We start from the raw sequence: 24681 nt of genomic DNA on the forward strand, positions 1-24681 counted from the left end.
AAGCTATTTTAGAATAATAAGGGTAGTCATGGATCTAAGTTTGTTCACCCTCACAACAAATTTTGTACAAAATAGAACATTGTTTACAACCAACAAAGAGTACAAATCAGTGTAGTTTCCAACAATTGAGTACCCCTAGACTAGGGAGGAACATTGGTAGAGGTACAAGGTGATTTTTGTGTGGGAAAAATAGGCACATTGTAGTCAATTTCCCTCAGCATACAACTCTTTCTGCTAGTCAAAGATAAGAAGCCTTAGAAACCCTTGATCATTTTTTTATATGACTTTTAGAGACATTGTAGGGCACAAAAGTTCTATAATTTAAGACAGTTATCTATGTTTGTGGAGGAATATGAGATAGATTTCTAGGAACTTAAGCCATACTTAGGGTAGAAAGATGATGAGCCCATACTTGTACAAAATTTACTTAAATGCCCAAATGACTGCATTTCTAAAGTTTCCAGGCTTTTTAAGCCCATGCCACTTCAAGATGTAGTTATTAAAGCTCTACTTGTAGAGAATCTTGAATGTGACTTTAGGCTTAGATGGTCAAATTAGTAGTTAGGTCAATCTACAAAGGGAACCAATTTCATGGAGGATTAGTGTCCAAGAGTCACAATCCTTCTCTAATGGTGGTTAACACCATTAAAGGAAGAGATTTTAGAATAATAAGGGTAATGGTGGATCTAAGTTTGCTACCCTCACAAATTTTTTTGTACAAAATAGAACAAAATTTGCAACCAACAAAGAGTGCAAGTTGGGATAGTTTCGAACAATTGAGTGCCCCTAGACTAGGGAGGTACATTGGTAGAGGTACAAGGGGATTTTCATGTGGGTAACACGTGCATATTGTAGTTAATTTCCCTTGACATACAACACTTTCTGCTAGTCAAAGATAAGAAGCCTCAAAACCCATAGTTGGTGATGCTGACATATCACAGAGTATTAGCTTTCGTTGATCAGAGGTAGATTGAGCATCATGGCACAATTTTTGAGATTAGAAAATTTTTATGGGGTATATTGTTGGCATGTTTGTTCTAACACATTTCGTGAAGCGATGTCTACTATAAAAAGATCTCACCTATGATATAGACTTCTTGTTGAGACTTATATTATCTAAGGATAATGTATCTAGTTTGATATATATATATATATATATATATATATATATATATATATAAAGGTCTTCAATATGACATTCTAAGATTATCGTGATAATGTATTCTATAACAATCCTCCTGAGCTAAGAGGGAGTGTTAAATTGTAGCTTTTGTCGGATTGAACTGTCCTAGAGTTAATCCTTTCTATGGTTATTGTTAATCATTGGTTATACATACTCTAATATATATATATATATATATATATATATATATATATATATATATACATACATACATACATGTATATATATATACATGTATATACATATATATATATACATACATACATGTATATATACATATATATATACATGTATATATATATATATATATATATATATATACATACATGTATATATATATATATATACATGTATACATACATGTATATATATATATATATATACATGTATGTATACATGTATATATATATATATATACATGTATATATATATATATACATGTATGTATGTATATATATATATACATGTATATATGTATGTATATATATATACATGTATATATATATACATGTATATATATATGTATATATATATATATATATATATGTATATATCTATACATATATATACATATGTGTGTGTGTGTGTGTGTGTGTGTGTGTGTGTGTTATAATTAATAATGTTTCAATTAATGATTAATTAATATATATAACCATAGAGACATGTCTCTTCACAAGACATGCCTCTTGAAGATATATTTATATATCTTGGAAATTTGCAATTGAATCATAGAGAATTACAAAAATGTTGTTACATTTGCAGAGATCCTAAAACTAACATGGTATCAAAGCGTAGCAGATGTAAGAAAATAATGAACATGAGAATATATATATATATATATATATATATATATATATATATATATATATATATATATATATAAACTATCTTGTCATCCTTTGAAATCGACAATTACCTTCAGGAAGTTTATCGGGTGGCAGAGATAAGTGATTGAAACAAGTTGATAGACCTTCATTGATTCATTCTAACAGTGAGGTTGCCGATAGCCACCAAAGAAAGTTACAGGAGGACAGACAGTATATGAGTGAGAACATCATAACGGGAGTAAATGATTAAAGGGAACCATAAGAAATAACTTGGAATTGTAGGTGCCTATATTGTGCTTCTCTACTGCTAACGTGAATAAAATCTTCTTAGAGTCGGGCTGAGTTGGTCTGTGAAATATAGTGTTTGATTATAGCTCCAATGATGCAAGCTTTGAGCATCGAATCTACTAAGTTGGGACTCACAAATTTAAAAGTGAGAGGTCTGTGCTATAATGACAGTAATATTAGCAAATTGAAATTTACAGAAATTGTCATGGGCTCTTCAGATTGATGGTTGTGACTCTGCTGAATATGGTTTAAATTTAAATTTATTATTTATGAAGTTTAACTACATTTCTACTTCTCTTCAAGGGTACTTTAATTAGCATGATTGGCAGCAGATACAGATAGTGGTTCAAGTTTAATCAAGAGCATATGATGTTACATGAGCTCCTAATCTGCTAAGAGGATTTGAGCTTTCAAACGTAGTATTACTAGCATGAGGGGAGAAATATATAGGTCTAATTTTTTGCAATGGAGAACAAATTATTCTAAAATTATAGCATTATCGCTGGAGTTCAATATGGATGGGATAGAAGGAAATTATGGATTGTTAGCTGAATTTTTTTAAGTGCCCAGATATAAATACAAACAATTTTAAGGGATTGGTTTGAGCAGACATGCAACCTCAACTCCCAGATTCTACTCGGACTTGCAGGAAATTTCCAATACATTTTCAAACTATTAATAGCAAGTATAACTGCGGGTGTAGATTCTTGTGTAAAAAAAAAGTTCAGGCCTCTCTAATAAGTAATATAGACCGATAAATCAATTTTGAACAATCCTAGACAGATTGGAGAAATTCAATCAAAATAGGGCAGTGATAAGCAATTATTGTTCCTATTAAAAGAAAAAAACAAATCTGGTTAACAGATGTCAAATCTTCGATTGAGGAAAGTGATGCAAAATATCCATGGCATGAAGCAAGGAATTGTGCGAATATGTATAACAGAATTCCAAATACTCTCATGCATTCTAGAACAAATGACTTGACTAAAGTTATGACAATCCAATCTGAAGCGTGAGCAACATCCTCAGAACATCACTCAACAAATAAGTGTGAGGAGATCAGTGTTCTCAATGGTCAAAGTTTTTGCACCAATGGTGTTCCAGATATGTAATGAGAAAGAGTCATTGAAAAAGTACAAAGAATAACCATGGAGGAGCGAATATGTCTGATTATTGTCCCATGAATCCACTCATCACTCTGATTTTTTAAATCTGCGATTCTCTTTAATTGCAAATATGGTTCAAATATATATGGATTGTGATCAAGAACAAATTCTTAACGGTGCCACAAAAGCTTGCCCACAACACAAATCAGATATGGAAGGGAGAAATATATGTTCCAATGGCATCCATTGATAGGTGCTCCATTCTTATCGTAGGGCCCAGAATAATTCATGAAGATGAGACTGAGTCATCTCTTAGTACAATCAGCCTTTTTTTTGGGGACATGTGTTAAGGGTGGAAGATTTTTGGATGCCACACATAGCTAAAAGGTAATCCTTTCTTAAATTTATTAATAATTCAAAAGGTACGTTTATGAATCTATTTCAGTGTTATGAACTTATGTTCATTTATATGTAAAGATGTAAAGGTTCATACATAATTTTAAAAAGATTATATATATATATATATATATATATATATATATATATATATATATATATATATATATATATATATATATATATATATATATATATATATATATATATATATATATATATATATATATATATATATATGGTGATTTATAAGGTATATACATTTTTTCTTATAAATATAAGTGAATATAAAATGAGATATTGATCATATAAGAAAATAATATGTTGGAAATATAGATTATAGTATGCATGTATAAAATCAATTCGATATTTACTATATTGGAATAATAGGGATCATTCTAAAAGTAAAAGAGTATCACATTAGTTTCTACTTATCTACATTTTGTTGGAAAGATCTTATATTGAATATAATCTAGGTCTCTCTCTTATTTTTAATACGTACTATAAGAGCTATGTGGCTTGATCTTTTCCTCCGAGAATGTTATTACAAAAAGGAGGAGATTGAGATTAAGAGGGAGTTGAAGATTTGACATCTCATCAGCTGCAACCTTGAAAGAGAGGGAACAGATAGATGATATGGTTTCGTCAACCTTCAGTGATCTCGATCATATTGATTCAGAGGGAGTAAACCATGTTGTGACAGAATCTTCAATGATCGATAAATTGTAATAGTCACGAGGACTATAATTCATGCAACTATGTGATCTTAATGGGCCTACCCCTTGTGCACATCATATGAAACTGAGGGGAGATGTTCCATTCTCAGACAATCTAATAAGAAAATTGTGAATCTTCATGTGCAGATAAGTATTCTTATTTTTGACATTTATCTCTCTCTTATTTGTAGTTTCTATATATACTATAAAGTTTATTTGCCTTGATCTTTTCCTTTATGGTTGAGGATTTTCATATAGGAAAAAGAAAGTTGGTACTTTAAACATGCTACTAGACATTGTGCAGACTTAATCTTATGAAGTAGCACCAAAGAAGTCATGATCTAGAATTCATTAGTCTTATGAGGATCAAGTTGAATAATGTAAGGATCTTGAAGCAAATATCAATGATGATCGAGGTTTTGAGTATTCTTCTTTATTAAGAGAGAGTCTGACACTTCTTCTAGGCAATGTTGGAGCTTGGATTATTTATAATCAGAGGGAGTCTAGAAATACATGTGTACGACTTTGTGATTTTTGATGGGCCTACTTTTATGTACATCATGAGGAAGTATTGACTTATCACCTGAACATTGAAAAGATTAAGATATTCAAAGGAAGTTCAAAATTTTTATGAGTAACAAAATGTTTTTAATGGGCCACACCTTGTGAACATCACAAGAAAATGAAAAGATCCTGAACTAACTTGCATGATTGTACACTAAGTACCGAGTACGTAAAATTGTTCGATGATATAAAGGTTGGAATTTCACATTGTGGGAGGTAAATTTAATAAACAATGTTCAAATTCCCACTTGAAACCATCTTTAGAGAGGAGATTTAATGATTTGACATTTATGAATTGTCATAGAAAGATAAGTAATTCTTACTCTTGAGTATTACAGTCATATAGTCTCTCTCTTTCTCAGTTATAAACTTATACGTACTATAAGAGTTAAATTGCATTGATTTTTTCCTTTATATCTACAGATGTTCTTGCAGAAAAGGAAAGTTGGTACGTTTGCTACTAGGATGATTGTGTAGGTTCTGGAAGTGAACGTCTTTTATGATTAAGATTATGAAGAGGAAATCTGACATTGCTTCAGATTAAGAGGGAGAAAATAAGAACATGTTTTTGTTAAATTTTTATTCAGAGGGAGTAGATCATATCACTTCAGAGGTAAACTTGACATGATTAATGATTATTGTTTCTTATGCACTTATTGACTAACATCATATGGTTGATGATTATATGCATACAATGATAAATCTACTCTTCTAGAAAATTCTCAATGACTTAATGTCATTTGATCCTATGATACTGGTGCACTTATCACAAAGATGAGTTATATCAGTACAAATGAACAGAATGTTGATATTTTCACCAAACCTCTTGCAAAGTTGAAAATTGTATACTTTCGAGGAAAACTTGGTATGACATTATTGTAAATGCATTTATTATCTAATATTCATGAATATAAATTATTATTATTATTTTGCTTGCAAGCTTGTATTGTGAAAAGTGATGACTTTTCTTGTGAAAGGTGACGACCTTTCGTGTGTTCTGATCCTATTATAAAGTGATGACTTTATTTTAGTTGATCTGTTTTCAAACAATGGTTGAATTTGGTGTTATCTTTCAGGCCAAATTTTGTCAGACACATTGATAACCTTCATGGGTCTTTTGGGCGATAGCCGGACACCATGAAAGCCCATTGTTTTGAAAGTTTGGGTTACCTTGTTCTTCGGGCCGGATTTTGCCAGACACATTGATAACCTTCATGGGTCTTTTGGGCGATAGCCGGACACCATGAAAATCCATTATGTTTTCTTTCTTCTCTCTCTCTTTCTTAGTTTAAAACATAATGATGATTACACCTTATTGTGTAAGTTAAACTTATTTCAATTTATTTTTTGCTTAAGAGGGAGTATTGAGGATTCTAGCCTCTAAGTGTATTGAAGTAAATTCCATATGTTAATTTACATGTGTGTTGATGAATTCATATTGATATGCCATTTTAGGGATATCATAGTGAGATGATATCTCCTTATACTCAAGAACATAGTATGTTATATATCAATCTTCCCAAATAAAGAGGGAGTGTTGAGATAGCTTTGATTGTATCTAAGTCATAGCTATGGTAGAAAACAATTGATATACATATCATTGTTAGAATTAGATATTGTTGGCATGTTTGTTCAGACACATTTCGTGAAGTGATGTCTACTATAAAAAGATCTCACCTATGATATAGACTTCTTGTTGAGACTTATATTATTTAAGGATAATGTATCTAGTGTGATATATATATTAAGGTCTTTAATATGACATTCTAAGATTATCGTGATAATGTATTCTATAACAATCCTCTTGAGCTAAGAGGAAGTGTTAAATTGTAGCTTCTATCAGATTGAACTGTCCTAGAGTTAATCATTTCTATGGTTATTGTTAATCATTAATTATACATACTCTAATAGATCAACATATATATATATATATATATTGTATGCTATATATTATATATTATATATTTCTATATAATATAGATATGTTATAATTAATAATATTTTAATTAATATATATAACCATAGAGACATGTCTCTTCACAAGACATGCCTCTTGAAGATATATTTATATATCTTGGAAATCTGCAATTGAAACAAATAGAATTACAACAATGTTATTACATTTGCAGAGATCCTAAAACTAACAATTTCTACCTCTATTTTTCTTGATCATGGAGATACTAATTTGTTTATTTCTCCCTTGTAAGTTGAGGAATGTAGATTGGCAACAATTAGGCAAGAAGTTAGGTTGTAGGTAGAACTAGCCGCTAGGGATAAGGTGGTTGCAGAGTAAGATGGAGTTAGGACCCTTTACTACTATAGTTGATCTTCATATGATTACTTTGTGTTCTTATGGTATAATGCTTAGTATGAATTGGTTTGATTCCCATGGAGACACCATAGGTTGTAGGAGAATGATTAGCCAATGTTATCATTATTCTAGTGCAAAGAGAGAAATTATTAAGGATCAATGACTTATCTCGCTACATGATATTTGCAACAAATTCGAGCAATGCATGAGTTAGGGATGCCAATTTTTTTGCATATTTTGTTAATAATCTTGATGAGGGTGCAAAGTAGAGACATAACGTTCAATCCCTCACAACTACAATAGTACGTTGATGTATTATTCAATGAGATTACTTGGGATGCCTCCTAAGAAAGATATTGGTTCGTGTAATGACTTGGTGCCAAGAGAAGAGCCTATCTTTAAGGCTCCTTACTGGATTGCCACTTAGGAGATGAGTGAACTTAGATTGCAATTGGTGGAACTATTATCCAAGGGGTTCGTCATATTTAGAGTTTCTCCTTGAGGTACCCTACTCATCTTCGTTAAAAATAAAAATAGTTCTCTCAGGTTGTGTATCAATTAGTAGCATTTCAATGAGGTAACTATTAACAATCGATATCATTTTCCTCGCATAAATGACATGTTTTATCAATTGAAGCAGGTGAAGGTCTTCTCTAAATTTGATCTTAAGTTTGGATTCCATTAATTGAGGATCCATGAGGGAGATATTGATAAAACATCATTTCATACTCGATACAGTCACTACAAATAAGGAAATCATGTCACACACCTTTTTTATGACTTCATTGAACATGCACAGGTTGAACCCTTTGCCCAACCCTCTAAAAGGTTCCCTTAGCCAATCCATGAACAACAAAATCCATCAACTCTTTGACATGTTTGTGACTAGCATAGATAGTCTCTGGAATTATGTAATGTTTTTGTCTATTGAGTCGATTTGCTTTACTTGTGCTAATAATTCTTTGAAATTAAGTTATGGGTCATTTCTGTCAAAGTAATCTATATGTCTCTCTATAAACTCAACATAAGAGGTTACCTGACCATGAACAAGAGTAACCAAGCCATGATGCCACCATTTGTGTGTGAGTCCTTCCAAGTGAAGTGTAATAAAATTGATTGTTTCTTCTTCGGGCATTGGGTTGAGCTACAAATATGTGCCCACCTTCAATATTCAAGCTTGCATCAAGATTGATCTAGGTCCGTTTAATAGTAATAGGTCCACCTTGCCAATTTTCCTTTTGAGGTTTTCATTGAAGTAACCACACTTGCTACTACTGGAGTACCTCATTCTCAAATCATCATCATATTTGTAGATATATTTCTTCCATATTCACATTCCTCCAATCTCCTCATACTTGTTCTGCATTTCTTGAAAGGTAGGTTATTGTTCTCTGTCAGTACTTCAATCCTTGGAGGGAAACTTGTCATCAATGGCTGCAAGTGTGAGGGTTGAGGATTTATCCTTCTCGTAATAGAGTTATCTCTATATCCATTTTGTTCTCTAGATATATTCCCTTTACCAAATTTGAGTAATGTTTCCTCTATGAGTCACTGATTATCAATGATCTAGGCTTGGTTTCTCGCAAGATCTCTCACCAGAGTCATGACTTTAGCAACATGGTCTTGTGGTTCTCCCATACTATCAACAGGAGGATATCTCCTTCTCTTTCTAATAAAACTTTCATTAACTACCTATAGGTTGGAAGAGTCACCAAGTATGATACTGATGTAATATTCTAAAACTAAAGAAGACTTTGAGACTTCGTTGTTCTAGATCTGAGGAAGACTTCACAACTCAATCTATGCTAGAGTTATTATGTTGGTGCGACCCCAACAGATATGTCCTTCAAATGTGTTGCACGTAAGTTCATACACTAGTTAATGTATTAGAGGGGGTGTATGGATTAACTGTTAAGTTTGTACAATGTGGAGTGGAAAGTTTCACATTGAAGTAAAGAAATTTTTTTGTTCGTATTGTGAAGGGTCATAGGAAGAAGTCATATAGTGGGCAACATCGGTTTTATAGTAAGGGAGGTGTTAGGTGTGCACTGGTAGGAGGGGCTCTCCATATGATGGTGTGGAATGTAGACCATAGGATGCCTTCGTGCAGACTGTACGATGAAGGAATTTGATAAGTTATCATTTGGTGAAATGGCTTGGCTTGAGCAGGATGATGAATGCTGGTTGAAGATGCAAGTGTAGTGAATTCGTCGCAATGCATATGGTGGAGACCAGTAATCCTTTGTCACACACACACGCATACACTATCCCTTTAGAGGATGAATGCAATGACATTGATAAATAACAATATTGCCCAATGCACAAGAAAAGTAATATTTGATTCACATAATATTGCCTTTGATTTTCCAAATCGGTAGCAAGATAAGACGGAGCAGAATAGGGCGAGGGATAAATCCCACTAAAATTGCAATTAGCCAAATACAAAAGGTTTTTCACTTTTGAAATGGTGAACAAAGCAAAATTCTAAGTGGAATTCACAATACAATAAAAATAATCCAAGACACTTCAAAAACATCCTACACACTAATCATAAATACCCTATCTAAGAAAAAATTCGGAGGTACACAACAAGTGTCGACGCAGAAACAAATACCTATGACCAAAAAATATAAGATGGGCCTAAGATATAGATAAATCAATTGGGACCCTAAATACATATAATTGTTATTCTATTTTATTTAGTAATGAGAAATAAAATCTGTATCTTTCCTTTCAGTTTAATTCAAAATGTTGTTCTTCTAGGGTGGGTTTAATTAAGGGATTTGAAAATGATCAAAATGCTTGAACACAAATCCTAATGTAAGCTAGAAGCGTTACCATACTAAAGTTAAGCTCATTTTCACCCATAAGTTGGAATTTATGCTTAAACTTGGGTAGGTTTCCAAATAAAAGCTAGAAATGAGCCTTCAAGATGGGTAAATTTGAGAGATAAAGATGGAAATATCCTGAGACTTGGGCATACATCCACTTTGATTTGTAAATGATCAAAATGCTTAGTTGCAAATGATTAGACGAGTTGGAAATGGGTGAAAATTTTATTGAAGACATGCAAATGTGAAGTACTCATTTGATTTGCAATTGGAAATATATCCATTTTGCAAGAATTACTAAGGATTATCCATTTTATCTAAAATTCTCAAGCACTTTCCACTTTCAAGTTCTTCATTAGCATATTTTGCACTTAATCTGACACACTTGTGTTATAATCCTTAGGATTTTTCATTTCCACAACTCATCTTGTCTTTCCACGGTATGACATCCTTAAGACCTTGGGGATTACTAATTCTAACAAGATTTAAACATCATTTTGTAACCTAGACAACAATTTCACAACTTTTCCCTTGATTTCCAGCCTTTGCAATCCACAATTTTTCAACTTCACACTTATCCAAAAAATAATCATCATCTCATGTGAGAATTTAAGGGGGAACTTTGACTTAGAGGTGGATTCCAATAGGAAATCCTCCTCAAACCTGAATTTTACAATTGATATTCAATCCCTAGGAAATTTCCTCATTCAACATCACAACCTAACATTTCTTGAACATAACTCACCTATTCCTTAATAGCCATGAGATGAAGAAAGCTTAAAAATGTTGCCAAGCTAAAGATAACTAAGCCAAACACCTAATACACACTAAAGGGGTTCCTAAATGCAATAGGGTATGTGTTTACAATATAACACATCACTTTTACAATGATGTCAAAAAGGGAGAGATATAGGGGTGTAGGAGCACCTTAGGTTCAATTTGGATATAGTTTTCATTTTTTGTTTTATGTAATATGGTCATTTAAGAACATGTCATGTGGGATTGAGTCCATATTAGGTTATTAGGGGGTTGGAGAATCAAATTATATAAGTTGTTTATTTTGTGAAATATTGTTAATATTGAAAAATACTAGAACATGAAGTTGTTGGTTGTAAATGAGGAAGTTGAAGAGTTAGAATTCAAAATAGTAATTTTAAAATGCTTGGAAAAGCATAAATACTTATTATAAATATGAATTCCATGGTTGGGTAGGTTTTTGAAAGGAATGGAATGAATGAAATACAAGTTTGCATGCCCAAACAATGTTTCCCTAAGAAATCTGATTGTTACATGGCTTATAAGGTTTTTTCTTAGACTTCAATGATCTGAAATTGATTGGAAATGATAGAGAATTGATTCACCTTTCATTTTATTTTGGTTTCACAGATTTTCATTGAGTTTTGAAGTAGTTATGGTCATTTTATTAACTATTATTCCCAAAATTTGCCAATTATAATCCTCTAAGAGCATTTTGTACAGATTTTTATGACTATCAAATGATCTAAAACCAATTGGAATTGATAAAGGACAGAATAACCTTTCATTTCCAATTGGTTTGGTGTCAGTTAATTGTGTATCAAAAAATATGTCTATTTTACTACAAGCAAGTCTGAAACCCTTGTAGGCCTAATTTGAGAGAGAACAAAGTAAATTTAAGCCTTGTATTCCAAGAAAAAACCCCATTCCATTTTGATAATGTTGTATGAAGCCTATTCCCAAAAATGTCTTTTTGGAGGGCCACAAGAGAGTAGGGTGAGTTGTTAAAGAAAGATTTACGGTTCAAGTGTTTAAGTTGTTTGTAGAGCTTTGTGGGATTTCATTTGTCATGGTTATCTTGTGCAAGGCCTGCCAAGTATCAAATAAGATGTTATGTCGTTGATTTGTATTTTGTCTCCTGAGCTTTGCATCATATAGAAAAGAAGAGAGTTAGAGGAAGAGAGAATTATGTTGACATCAATGACAAAGGAGAAGATTGTTGGAAATTGTCATTGATGTCAAACTAAATATACAATATCGTTGAAAATCATCATTGATATCAAAGAAGATTGGTAGATTATTTGTTTTTGATGTATAAGGATCAAAAGGAATTTATTGTCCAAGATAATCCCATTGCAAATGATGATTTGGAAATGATGAAGAAGATCAATCAGAAGTCAGTGAAGAGGACAAAGTAAATAATAATGCTTCTATGATGACACAAGGAAATCACTGATGATAAATAATAATATATAATATTGCAGTTGAAAGAGACTATATAATATTAAAAGATAATTCGGAAGCCCATGAAGAGAACTAAGTAAATAATGATGCTTCTATTATGACTAAAGGAAATTGCTGATGATAAATACTAATGTAAAATATTGCAGTTGAAAAAAAGGTGTATAATACTAAAGATAAATGGTGCATATACAATATTCTAAGTTGCTAAGAATATATTTAAGGGGCTCATGTGAGTAGAGGAAATAAGCAGCAAACTTAAGTGACCAAGACAAATATCGCACAAGACAAAATTTCTCTCATATCATATGCAAGAAAAATGTGTGATTAAAAGAACCCCAAAAGTAGCAATTTATATAAAATTGGAGAGCAGTAAGAAAATTAAAAAATAAGAGGACAGCAGTTGAAGAAAAGAAAAGAGGTTTTGACTGTGGTTTGATCATGGTTAGTATGAAAGCGAAAATTAATATGTCACACAAAGGCAGCAATAAAAATGAAAAGGTAAACAGAAGCAACATATTTAGCAATTCCTATAACTTAGGAAGGCAATGCTTATGGATATGACTGATAAATAAAAGTGTTTAAAGGCAATAATCGGCATTAAGCAATGACAACAAAATGTCATGTCCATTTAAACGTGTAATTCTTTTCAAAGAGACACCTTTCTTCATAATGAATATGATAAACATATAAATTGAAGATGAGTAAGTTAAATAAAATGCATAGAAAAAAGGATATATCATTCTGATTTACTAAGCAGGGTAGAAAAATATATATGAAGGGTATAGAAAACTTCAAGATCATCTACTTTGGTGAAAAAATGTATTGGAATAGCATAAAAAGATATGAGTGTGAAGTGAGAAGACTAAGAGAGTTTAATATTATATATTTCCAAACCGTAACAATAAAAACCCCCTATATATAGAGAGAGAGATAGAGAAAGAGGGAGATGTTCATATTAAGGCAAATAAAATGAAATGAAGACAATTCTACAAATTCATTATAAATTTAGGCAAAAATTGAGTTCACAATTGCATTTTAAAGATCAGTTATGCAACCATCCATGTGATTCCATCACACAAGGGACAAACGCTTAATTTCACAACATCTGCAGGAACCACAGGTCAATCATGACAGTAATTGCTGAAAAACTGTTCATCTAGATTCACAACATCTGCAGGAACCACAGGTCAATCATGACAGTAATTGCTGAAAAACTGTTCATCTAGATTCAATATAAAAATTTCTTCCACACAATTATATCAGCATTATTACAATTTTTTACCAATGAATCAACTTCAACTAGGATTAGGACACAATGCATTAATTCCTTGTTTGTGACAATAGTTTTAAATTCCTACCAAGGAGGGACCCCTAGCTATAAAATTGACTATAATGTACACAAATGTATAATTGTTGTAATATTGTTCCTCGTAGATTCCATCTACACAATTCTTGCACACTATTGCATGATAATTTTTACAATCCTCACCAAGGAATCAACTGCAGGTATTAGTAAGACACAATGCATCACCTCTTTATTTTGTGACAATGGCTATGCATTCTTACCAGGAGAAATCCGTGTCTCAAAAATCTATAATAATGTACAGAAACGATCACAACCCTGAAGGGGCATTCTAGTTTTATATAGAATCAACAGCTTCCCTGCTTCAAGAAATTTACTCAACTTGCACAAATTCTAAAGCATTTCCATCAGGGTCACGAGCAAATATAGCTGGTCTTCCAGAACGACTAAGTGTATAAGGTATACCTAAAATCACAATAACCGACAATAAATGCTAGTATTATGATCATATACAAGTCTTTCAACGTGTAAAAAATAAAAGATACGAAAAAACAATTACAATTAAGTGAAACAAATTAATATGCATTTTAGTTTATCCAAGTAAAATAGATCTAAGTGAATTAGAATGCTTAATAATAAACAAGCTCATTTCCTTCTCGGATGTATATTCTAATGCTGCTATGATTTGAGGTACACCAGTCCATTCACATCCAATAAGCATGCTTTATGCTACCAAGAGTTTTAATAGTTCGACAAATCCAATTTGATGTTTTCATATTTCTGAATAGAAAGAAAATTATGCTTCCATTGTTTTTTTGTTTTTTTATGACACTCATTCCCATACTCTTGTAGCATACATGTATTTGTATATTAAAACATCAGAAAAGAGTTTAAAATATTGATATAACAACATAAACATCACAAATTTGAAACATAATAAATTAAATTATCTCCTCAATCATCCATAACAAAATGAATTTATCAATATTTGATGTCATAAATTATAAATATAAATATGATAAGAATCTATGTAAAAAATGATAGTATATAGCAATGGTATTGAAGGCATGAAAAAAATGGTAAGAATTAAACAGTAAGCTCAATTATCATCAGACTCATCTTTTTCTGCTCCCTATGTCAACTTCTCATTGTGTAATATAAGCTCAATTATCATGAGACTCATCTTCTCTGCTCCCAATGTCAACTTCTCATTGTGTGGTATAATATATTGCAGCCTCTTACTACATGTCATGTGATCCTAGACATGCAGGGTACTACGTATTACAACTACTTTATCATCTCTTCTAGAGATAATCCCATTTCTATTGATAGATTGGATGAATGTATGGATATCAATCCCCCATGATAGCGGAGGAACTTGTGTCTTCAATAAGGTGGCAAACGAAAGCTATCCATAGAATTGCCACGCTATTATTTAAATCCCACAATCTAATGAGTTTTCATTGCACAGGACCTAGCCACCTATTCATGGCCATCAAGGCCTGCAAATGTCACATCCTCGACCTGAGCTGTATCAACTTTCTCTCATGTTTTCCTCTTTAGAAGGCCTTAAGAGAGCCCCCCCTTAACTTTTTCATCATCAACAGGAGATAATCTTCTTTGCATCTTGCTATACAATTAGCATAGATATTCTAGCTAATTCAGCAACATGAGTCTTATTTCAAATGAACAAAACTTAGTTGGCTGTCCTTTTAGGATTTGTCTATGGAAACAATCAACTTTACTTAGAAATGAGTTGCTTGAGTGCTATTACTATGTAGACTGCTACTTATGTAAAGATCTCTACTGGCTCTAACTTCAACAATGCTGTAGAAAAAATACTCTTTTGCTTGACAGTTTTGCAATATTTTGTGTTTTGGCAATATATGAATTTTTTGTTAATTTTCTGAGAAGTTTGAAATGATTGCAATGCAAAGGAAATGAAATTGAGATTCAACTACTTACACCAACTTATTTCATAACTTCATATGTAATGTTTACAATGGGGGAAATTTTTGTAAATCTAAACATTATTGTAATTATGTTGGAACCTGAGATAGATGAGAGAAATGATGTCTCGACTTCCCAGCTGTTAACATGCATACAGTAGATCAAGATCAGACCTTTCCAATGAAACGCATGGCTCCAGAATTATGAATCGCTGCCTCTTATCTGCTAACGCTGCCTAGCAAGGAAAAAAGGCGGCCCTTGAGAATGTATGAGATGGCCAAATAGGAGGAGACAACAGCTGTAGACAATAATGGAAGCCTCCAATAAAACACAAACTGTTTACTGTACTGGTAAAGAAATCAACGCATACAGACAATGGAACAGAAATAGCAGAATTATATTCGCATATGCCAGACATTACATTATGCTTCATCAGATGAATAATAGTAGAAGATGCTTTACAATGATCCCAAACGGGATATAAATACTATCCGCCAAACCTTCCCGAAGGAGTCCGTCGGCCACAAACATTATGTCCGCTACAAACTATTTACCCGTCGGCTACAAAATACAAAACATTGACGACAGTCATTCCGTTGGCTACAGAAACACCACCGGGACCATCCAGTCGGCTGACACCATCCCCCCAAAAAGAAAAGTCGTCTCCTGACGACTAACAAAATATCTGAGACAAATTAACAAACAAAATACATTAACGGACTAATTACAACAAGATAAATCTGCTTCTGACACATCACTGTCACCTTCGTCCCGTGCCTATAGCCTCAGCTAACACAACACTACCTCTTCAATGAAGCTGACCTTGATAGCCACTTGTGTTGCTTTCTCTGTTTTCAATTCTTCGGTACCCTGAGCCAAGTGTCGCTGCACTGCCTCCAATTGGATGATTAGCTCGTCCCAAGCTCTCTATGCATCCACCAAGACAGCCTCCCGGCCAACACCTACTCCCAGTGCCTCTGGTACATAGAAAGTCCATGCCTGCAGCAACTTCAACTCTTCTCAATTGGTCAGACTCCCACGACTGATATCCGCAACGACTGGGGGTCCAGGGGGCAATGCCCCCGGCGGGTTTGAGGGGCAGCGCCCCCGTGTGGTCCTGACCAAATTAGCACTCTAAAACCCACACAAAACTGCACGGAACACACCATTTCTGTCATTTTCTGCTGATTCTACACTCTTTCTGGAAATCGCTGATGCTTTCCCTTCCCTTTGGTATCCTTCGTTACTCATTCTGAGCATGCTTGATTTGTCGGCCTTTTTTTTTTTTTTTTTTCATCGCTCCATCCTTGAATCAATCAACGAACTTTCTTCGTCCAATACAAAAAATCTCACCCTACGGAAGAGGCAAAAGAACATGCCGTCACAAGCACACCTATCCCGCAGACAGGTAAGGCAATAGATAACCACGAGAGGAATCCGACCTCCCCAAATGAGAAACCCAAGCAATTCTTTCGGTAGTGAAAACAATCAACCAATCCATTCCTTCGAAATTCCTCCCTGCAACCCAGCAAATTCTGCAATGCCAAATCTATACCTCCATATTGCTAAATGAGGCACCCCGTAACATATTGAATCAATCACAAAGCTTCCTCCGGATTTAAAACCCGTTCATCAACATTCCCAGCCACCGTAATTGGAAGAAATTTTGAAATTAATGAATTCTTCAACGTAAGAGTCGGTCTATGTCTGAAAGCGTAGCTCTCAACCTGCTCCTTCGAGCCTTTTCGAAGCCAATCACCAATGTCAGAGATCGATGGGAAGATCACAAACAATCACATGCAAGCTGGAACAAGGTCGATTCCGATATCCCATGGCAACTACAGCATGCGAGAAAACTTGCTATACGCCTGCGGAAGACTGTTCGCCCTTCATTGCTCGCTCTGTTCTTTTAGCATCTATATTCCCGTGCGAAGTTGTGCAGACAGTGACATGGCATACAAAAAACGACGCTAGCAACTTGTGTTCCACCCGCGGCAGATATAATGGAGGAGAGCAAGAAAAAGGGAGCGAATTTTGTTTTACAACTCCGTGGACTGCTTCTGAGGAAAGGAGAATGGCCGCCGGATAATCTCCCGCGGAGGGTTGTCCACGGGACAATCTCCCGCAGAGAGTTGCTCGCGGAGCAGTCTCCCGCGGAGAGTTACCTGTGGAGAGTTGCCCGCGGGGCAGTGTCCCGTAGCCTACTTTCTTTTTCTTTTTCTTTTTTTTTTTTCTTTTTTTTAAAAAAATTTTTAAATTTTTTTTTTAAATTTAAAACCAAAAAAATTTTTTTTTAAAAAAAGGAAAACAGCACCTCAATTCTGCCTCCAGGGGTCGCCATTCTGCAACGACGAGCGAGTCAACTGGCCATTCTGTGACAGCGACGGAGTCTTCTTGGCACCATATATTTGCAATTTAAATCCATTGACTACCAGAGGCACCTCTTGCTCGTCCAATGTATCCAATTTTATCGATCCATTGTCGTTGACCTTCCGGATCTAATATGGTCCAACCCATCTAGCCTTAAACTTTTTCGGTTTGATTTCCTTCCAACCATTGGACTTGAATATCGATTGCCCCGACTGAAACCTGTTGAGTTTGTTATGCCACGCCTTATGTCTGTTCTATGTCACCTCCGTCGCCCACTGTGCCTGCAGTCGTCGCGCATCTAGCTTATTTCCTTGCCGTCGGCACCGTTCAAGTGATTTTATGGTGCGATGCGTTCTTTTCTTCCTGTGCAGTCTGTTCACCGTATACCGGATGGTGGGATCTTCCTTTTTTCTGGGTTTGGACTGTATGTTCTTCCCCTCAGCTTCAGCCATAGCCGCCTTTCCTTCTTCCGCTTCTTTGTATTCTTTTGAACATTCATTTTCCTCTGTTTTCTCACTTTCGTCGACCTTTAGCATATTACAACTCGGAAAGAGTTCCTAGTCTTCTATTTGCCAGTGGTAAAGGCCATTCACCGAGTCTAGGTCGTCATCATTCGATCCTCCTTCTAGTGTCAATACTCCTTCGTCATCTGGTTCCATTCTCCTCTTTCCTTCATCGTCATTTCTTTCGTTGTCACTGTCGCCTTCACCTTCTAAGTCTGACGATGCTGCCTCCTCACCTACCATTTGTGTGTGCAGGTCAATTATGAATCTTTTGCCTCCGTGCTCCATTGATAGGGTATTTTGTTTCCAATCATGTTTTACTTTTGCTTGCACTAACCAAGTTCGTTCGAGAATAGCATCATATCCTTTTCTTTTCAATGGAATGACCACAAAACCCAATAAAAATGGTTGCGTACCAATGGTTACCGGTTGCGCCCTCAAAGTTCCTAACGGTTTGATCCCATGCTGGTCCGCCGTGAGCAACTGGAATGTAGGTGGCCACAGTGTCGGCTTTTCCAACTTCTTCCAAGTATCCTCTGGCAACACATTCACGCCAGACCCTCCATCGACAATTGTGTCTGTCAAAACATTTCCCAAAATCCCCATCTCGACGACCGCCGGATGTTGTTCGAATGTGAGTGCTAGCAGCATTGGGTCTGTTGTCATCAGTTCCCTACTGTCCCTTCCCGTGTCCTCCGTTGCTTTCGAAAACGGTGTATGATTGAGAATGGCCGTCCATAACTGGGGCATTGTGAGGTGGTCACTTATCTTGACCGGTATCTCCGTTTGTAAGATCTGTCGTACAATGTTTTGTTCTGCGAAGTTTCTTGCCAAGGTGCCGGTGATGTCCTTCAACTAAGATGTCCCCGCCGACGATGCCTTTGCAATTTCCGCCTGCGCTTCCCCAAATTTTCTCTTTTCCTCTGCTTGCCTCCATGTAATTGCTAGAACCTCCTCTACATCCGTGCTGACAGTGATCAAGTTTACTCCAGACTTTGGACACTTGGAATCTTCACGATTGTCGAGTCCACACCATCTGCATAATAATTTCGGTGTGTTTGCCATTGTACAATCCCGTGCAAAATGACCCCACAAATTACATGCTCGGCATTGAACGATCGGTCGTCCATTTGCATCATACTAAGTTCGATTGCAGCTCCCATTATTATTGTTATTATTTGTATTGTTGTTATTTTGCCCTCTGCTATTATTCCTGTACCCTCCGGATGTGGCACCTGTGCTATTCGTATTTCCGCTACTGCCCGACAGGGAAGCCTCCTGTGTGAGAAACAACTGCGGAGATCCTCTTGTCTTCATGTTAAAGGGGCACTCTTTTGTCGAATGGCCCATGATCTGACAAATGTCACAAAATTGGTTCTTTGGACACGATCCTTTAGTATGCCTGTCGGTCTTACACTCCGTGCACCACAGTTCACTGCCTTTTGGCTCCTTCTGCATGTTTTTAAACTCCTCCATCATGCAGATCATGTCCTTCTGTAAGGCGCGGACCTTCTTGCTGTTGCCTTCATCGTCGCTACTATCTTCTCCGATAGGCTCGTCGTCATCAGAATCAGATGAGCTAGTCTTCTTCTTCTTTGTCTTATGCTCACTTTCGAGGTCCAATGCTCTGCTATAAGCTTTCGCGTATGATGACAGTGGCACAATTTTCATTTTCCTCCACAACTTCAAGCGTAGGCCTTCCATGAACCATCTTTTCTGAAGTCCGTCTGCTGGCTTACTTTCCATTTTATTTATCAAATCTTTTAATTTCCTGGCGTAAATGCGGACGGTTTCGTTCTTCCCCTGCTTAGTATTGAAGATCTCTGCTACAATTTCATTATCATCCCGCAACAGTTTAAATTCTGCCAAAAACAACTTTTCAATGTTATCCCAACTGTTTAGCTTTTGTGGATCTGTATCAGTGAACCAATCAATTGCTTCGCCTCGTAGGGTGGCCGGAAATTGCCTCATCCAGTCGTCTTCATCAATTATCCCATTTGCCTTCCAGATCGTTTCACATGTTTTGCAATGTCGAATGGGATCGGTCGTACCATCGCCATTGAACTTCAGCAGTTTCTCTTTCGGTCCCGCCATGACAATTGGTTTCTGTAAACAGGCGTTGCTCGGTCCTGCAATACTAGCGCTGTTCAATCCCACACTGGCGATTTGCACTCCCACACCGGCAGTCTGTACTCCCACACCGACGGACTGGTCTCCCACATCGGCGGACTGCACTCCCACACCGGCGGACTAGTCTCCCACACTGACGGACTGCACTCCTGCACCGGCGAACTGTTTTTCCACACTGTAAGACTCAACCGCTATGAACCTTGGTGAAGAAAAAGGACCGTCTGAAGTTGTCTCCCACAGAAGTGTATCCTGGACGAAGAGTTCACTCCACGCTCTTGCTCCGTCGGCACTCCGAGCCGTGCGAGTCGATGCTCTTCCGTTTGGATTCTCTTCCCTCGGCGAACACAAATTCAAAAACTCCTCTCGTGCTTTTTCCACCAATTCCACCCACTGTCGAGTCTCCTCCAACAATGCCTCCGCACTCCTATTTCCGTCAGCAATCTTCTGGAATCTCCTTCAGCAGTCTGCCTGCTGTGCCAGAATTAAATTTTCTTGCACAATAAGGATTCCATTTTTTCCCTTAGCCTTATTTCAATCCTTGTTAAGATGATTTGGCATTAATCTTCATTCCTCCCACCTTCCAGATTCATAAGGCAACGGCGCCAAATGTTTACCGTACTAATAAAGAAATCAACGCATACAGACAATGGAACAGAAATAGCAAAATTATATTCACATATGCCAGACATTACATTATGCTTCATCAGATGAATAATAGTAGAAGATGCTTTACAATGATCCCAGACGGGATATAAATACTATCCGCTGAACCTTCCCGAAGGAGTCCGTCGGCCACAAACATTATGTCTGCTACAAACTATTTACCCGTCGGCTACAAAATACAAAACACCGACGACAGTCATTCCATCGGCTACAGAAACACCGTCGGGACCATCCAGTCAGCTGACATAGACCTCTAGAGTTCTTGACAGTAGCCTCAGGATATAAAAATGCAACCAGAAAATGCATCAAAACACTAACTAGTCAGATTGCACAATTCACCGACTCAAATGCTGGTTCAAAGTGCCTCAATATCCAACAAGAATTCACAATTCTCACAGGTTGAATCTCCTTAAAACCCGTGGAAATCGAACTCCAAACCTGAAGAAATAAAGCACATGCTGAATGATATGAATTTGTTCTTGGAATTGGCTTTATAAAATTGATCCACTAGCTTCTCCAATACACCAACAGCTAGTGGCTTCATCTTCACACTTTTCACTTAAATGGTGACTTTGCTTTTTTGTTGCACATTTGAAGTTGAATTAATATAATTAATCCAATGCACTTTTTAATAAAACCACTTAACTTATGTTTAAAATGTTATTAATAAAGAATAACTTGAATAAAATAGCATCAATTATAATCATAGGCTCATTAAATCCTCAAGTAGCCCACTCAAGTGTAGAAGCAACACCGGTCATATATAGCACCCAAGTGCCATGCCAAAAATGTAAGCTAGCCAATACTTACTATAATAGTAAGTCAACCACTAGAGACCCTCAAACCTATTTGTTAGCTCATGAGGGTCACAATGATGAGCTAACACTACCATGCCCCTGACACCTATTAAAAGGGAACATCATAGTCCTCTCTCCCCAAGATTGCTTGTCCTCGAGAAATCGCAATCCTGGATGCTGAAGAATATCCTTTGACTCCCAAGAAGCATCCTCAATAGGTAAGCCCTGCTATTTCACCAAAAACTTCCCTAAGTCAGTACTTTCTCAGACACCTAACAACCTGATTTTTTGTCACACAAAACTAGTCAGCAGTATAAAGAATGTATTTCCTTTCTTATCTCTTCTTTGCGAAGAGTAAAAAAATATTTTGTAATATTCCTCCTCCATTCGATCCAAATTCCTTTTGAACGATAATCACTATATATTTTTTAATGATCTCTATTCTCACCTGCTCAGAATGGTTTGGACATTCATTAAATATCCTATGAACAGAACACTTGTCTCTCTTGAATACCTATGAGATGTGTCACTTCCAAAATGTACCTCTTCAAGATCAGTCCATCTCATCTTTGCTAAAAACATATATTTTTATGATAATTAATATTGCTGTTTTAACATATGTTAGCTGCTGCCTTCATTATTATAAGACGTGCCTGTGTAACACTTCCTAATTATATCATTAACTTGTTATTGATCAATAAATCGCATGCTTTCATCTTGATATCCAGATCAGTTTTTAGCACCCAATCATTATGAAGACCCGTTACTCTCCTTTACCAAGTAGTTTCCTTAATTGATTGCTGTTATTTATCTTCCTTATCACAAGGCAAATTGCAATCTTGAGAATGCACCTTTTGATAAATAATTGTTCTTTACTAATTGATTAATGGAGAACTGACATCTGCAATGCCTTTAAGGAGTTGTTATCGGCATGGCCAATAATCACTGTGATAATTAGTAATGTCCCTTGTCCTTCTGGCTAAACTTTCCATGCTCCTGGCTTATGAACCTGCAAAGATGTTAGTATTCCAATAGCAGTATGTACATAAATAAAAGAAAGACGATTAATTATTAGAACTTATAAAAAAAGTGTTAGAACCTAATTCCCGACCAATTCCCTTCTTCAGGAGAGGTTGTGATCAAGCACTTAGTTCCTGGGGGAGTGTTTCCTGGGGCTCTAATGAATATAACAGCTCTCCCCTAAGTGCCATCTTCTAACAATATGACCTCTCGTTAAGACCTTACGGATAACCGTATTGATGTATCCATCCTTCCTAGGAGAGTCTTTACTCATCCTAAGCCTTATGGATAACCATGCTGGGTATACCCATCCTATCATATGCACATGATTTGTTCTTTCAGTATACTAACCTTCAGAGAGATTGATTTCTGTCTTTACTTCAATCAGCACTCCCTTACAAAATGCTATTATTGAAGTCCTTTCAGTAATTCTTGGATTTCTATTAAAATTCTGGAAGAAAGAATGCCTTTGTCAATAGAAGTTCTCTTTTTATTATTTCTTCTCTACAGCGTTCTCAAAATTGAGAATGGTCCTTGAATATTTGACGAGAATAGCACTATACGAATGGAGTCATGTCTCAATCTAAATGCAGTCTTTCTGTCAAACTCCTCTGTATATTCCCAATCTAACTATCATGGTTTCCTGGCATGAGATTACATGCACTGAAAATGATTGTTACTTGAACTCTAGATTCTTACTTCCTCTTATTGAGATTGTGAGTAGCCTCAGTACAGAGATTGTATTTTACTAACAATTTACTATTAGTTAATTGTTAGCTCTGGCAGGGGAGAAGGCTTCTTTATCCTTCGGTGGTCACTGGGTATTATCACTTCGTGCGCTTAGCAGCTCACTCTGTCCGCTGCTAATCTGTATTCACTGTTGCTTCCGAATTTTGCCGTGCAGTTGTGTCTTTCCAGCTAACAAGGATTTATCTTTCTTTTCACAGGATGCGGTGAACTTATGCCCAATGCTTCTAATTGCCCAAAAGCTTCTAATTGCTGAAAACTATGACTGTTGAGTAGGATTGCTTAATCAGACTTGACCAGTTTGGAAATTGTTTTGTTTGGTTCAAATATATATTGATTTCTCCTTTCCAAATCTCCTATGTCCATTGCTTGGAGGATGTGTGATTTTGTTTTGATTTCTTTAACGTCAGATTCCTTAATCTTCTTCCTGATCACCTTCTCTTATTTCCCTCCGCTAGTTGATAATCTTCTATGTTCGATTTCCTCTGTTCGTAATTTATTCTTGCAATAACGAAGATAAAAGTTTATAAGTAGTGCTCTGTTGATGGGGGAGGGGGCGTGTCTGATGAGATTGGTCCCAACTCTTCCTTAATATAACTATTTTATTAAATCTGAACTGTTATAATTATTATTTAGTATAAGGCATTGATGCTTTAATAATAACAAGTATTTTTAATGCACAATGTAAGTTAGGATATTTAGTTTATCATAATAATTTTGTAATGGATACCCCCAAAATATGCTTACAAGTATTCA

General features: G+C 35.6%; 1 protein-coding gene across 1 annotated transcript in view; it reads right to left on the reverse strand.

Annotated features, from left to right (window-relative positions):
* Nucleotides 1-13645: 13645 nt before the first annotated feature.
* The window catches only part of LOC149576817 (Lactoylglutathione lyase / glyoxalase I family protein), a 146226-nt gene continuing 135190 nt past the window's right edge, over nucleotides 13646-24681 (reverse strand). Inside the window, exon 5 of the mRNA XM_089820187.1 lies at nucleotides 13646-14210. Coding sequence (XP_089676313.1) covers nucleotides 14119-14210 — 92 coding nt within the window. The 3' untranslated portion in view covers nucleotides 13646-14118. The remainder of the gene's footprint in view (nucleotides 14211-24681) is intronic.

This window comes from Cupressus sempervirens, chromosome 1, assembly GCF_028749045.1.
Source record: "Cupressus sempervirens isolate cs-2001-9-10 chromosome 1, ASM2874904v1, whole genome shotgun sequence".
Lineage (NCBI taxonomy): Eukaryota > Viridiplantae > Streptophyta > Pinopsida > Cupressales > Cupressaceae > Cupressus > Cupressus sempervirens.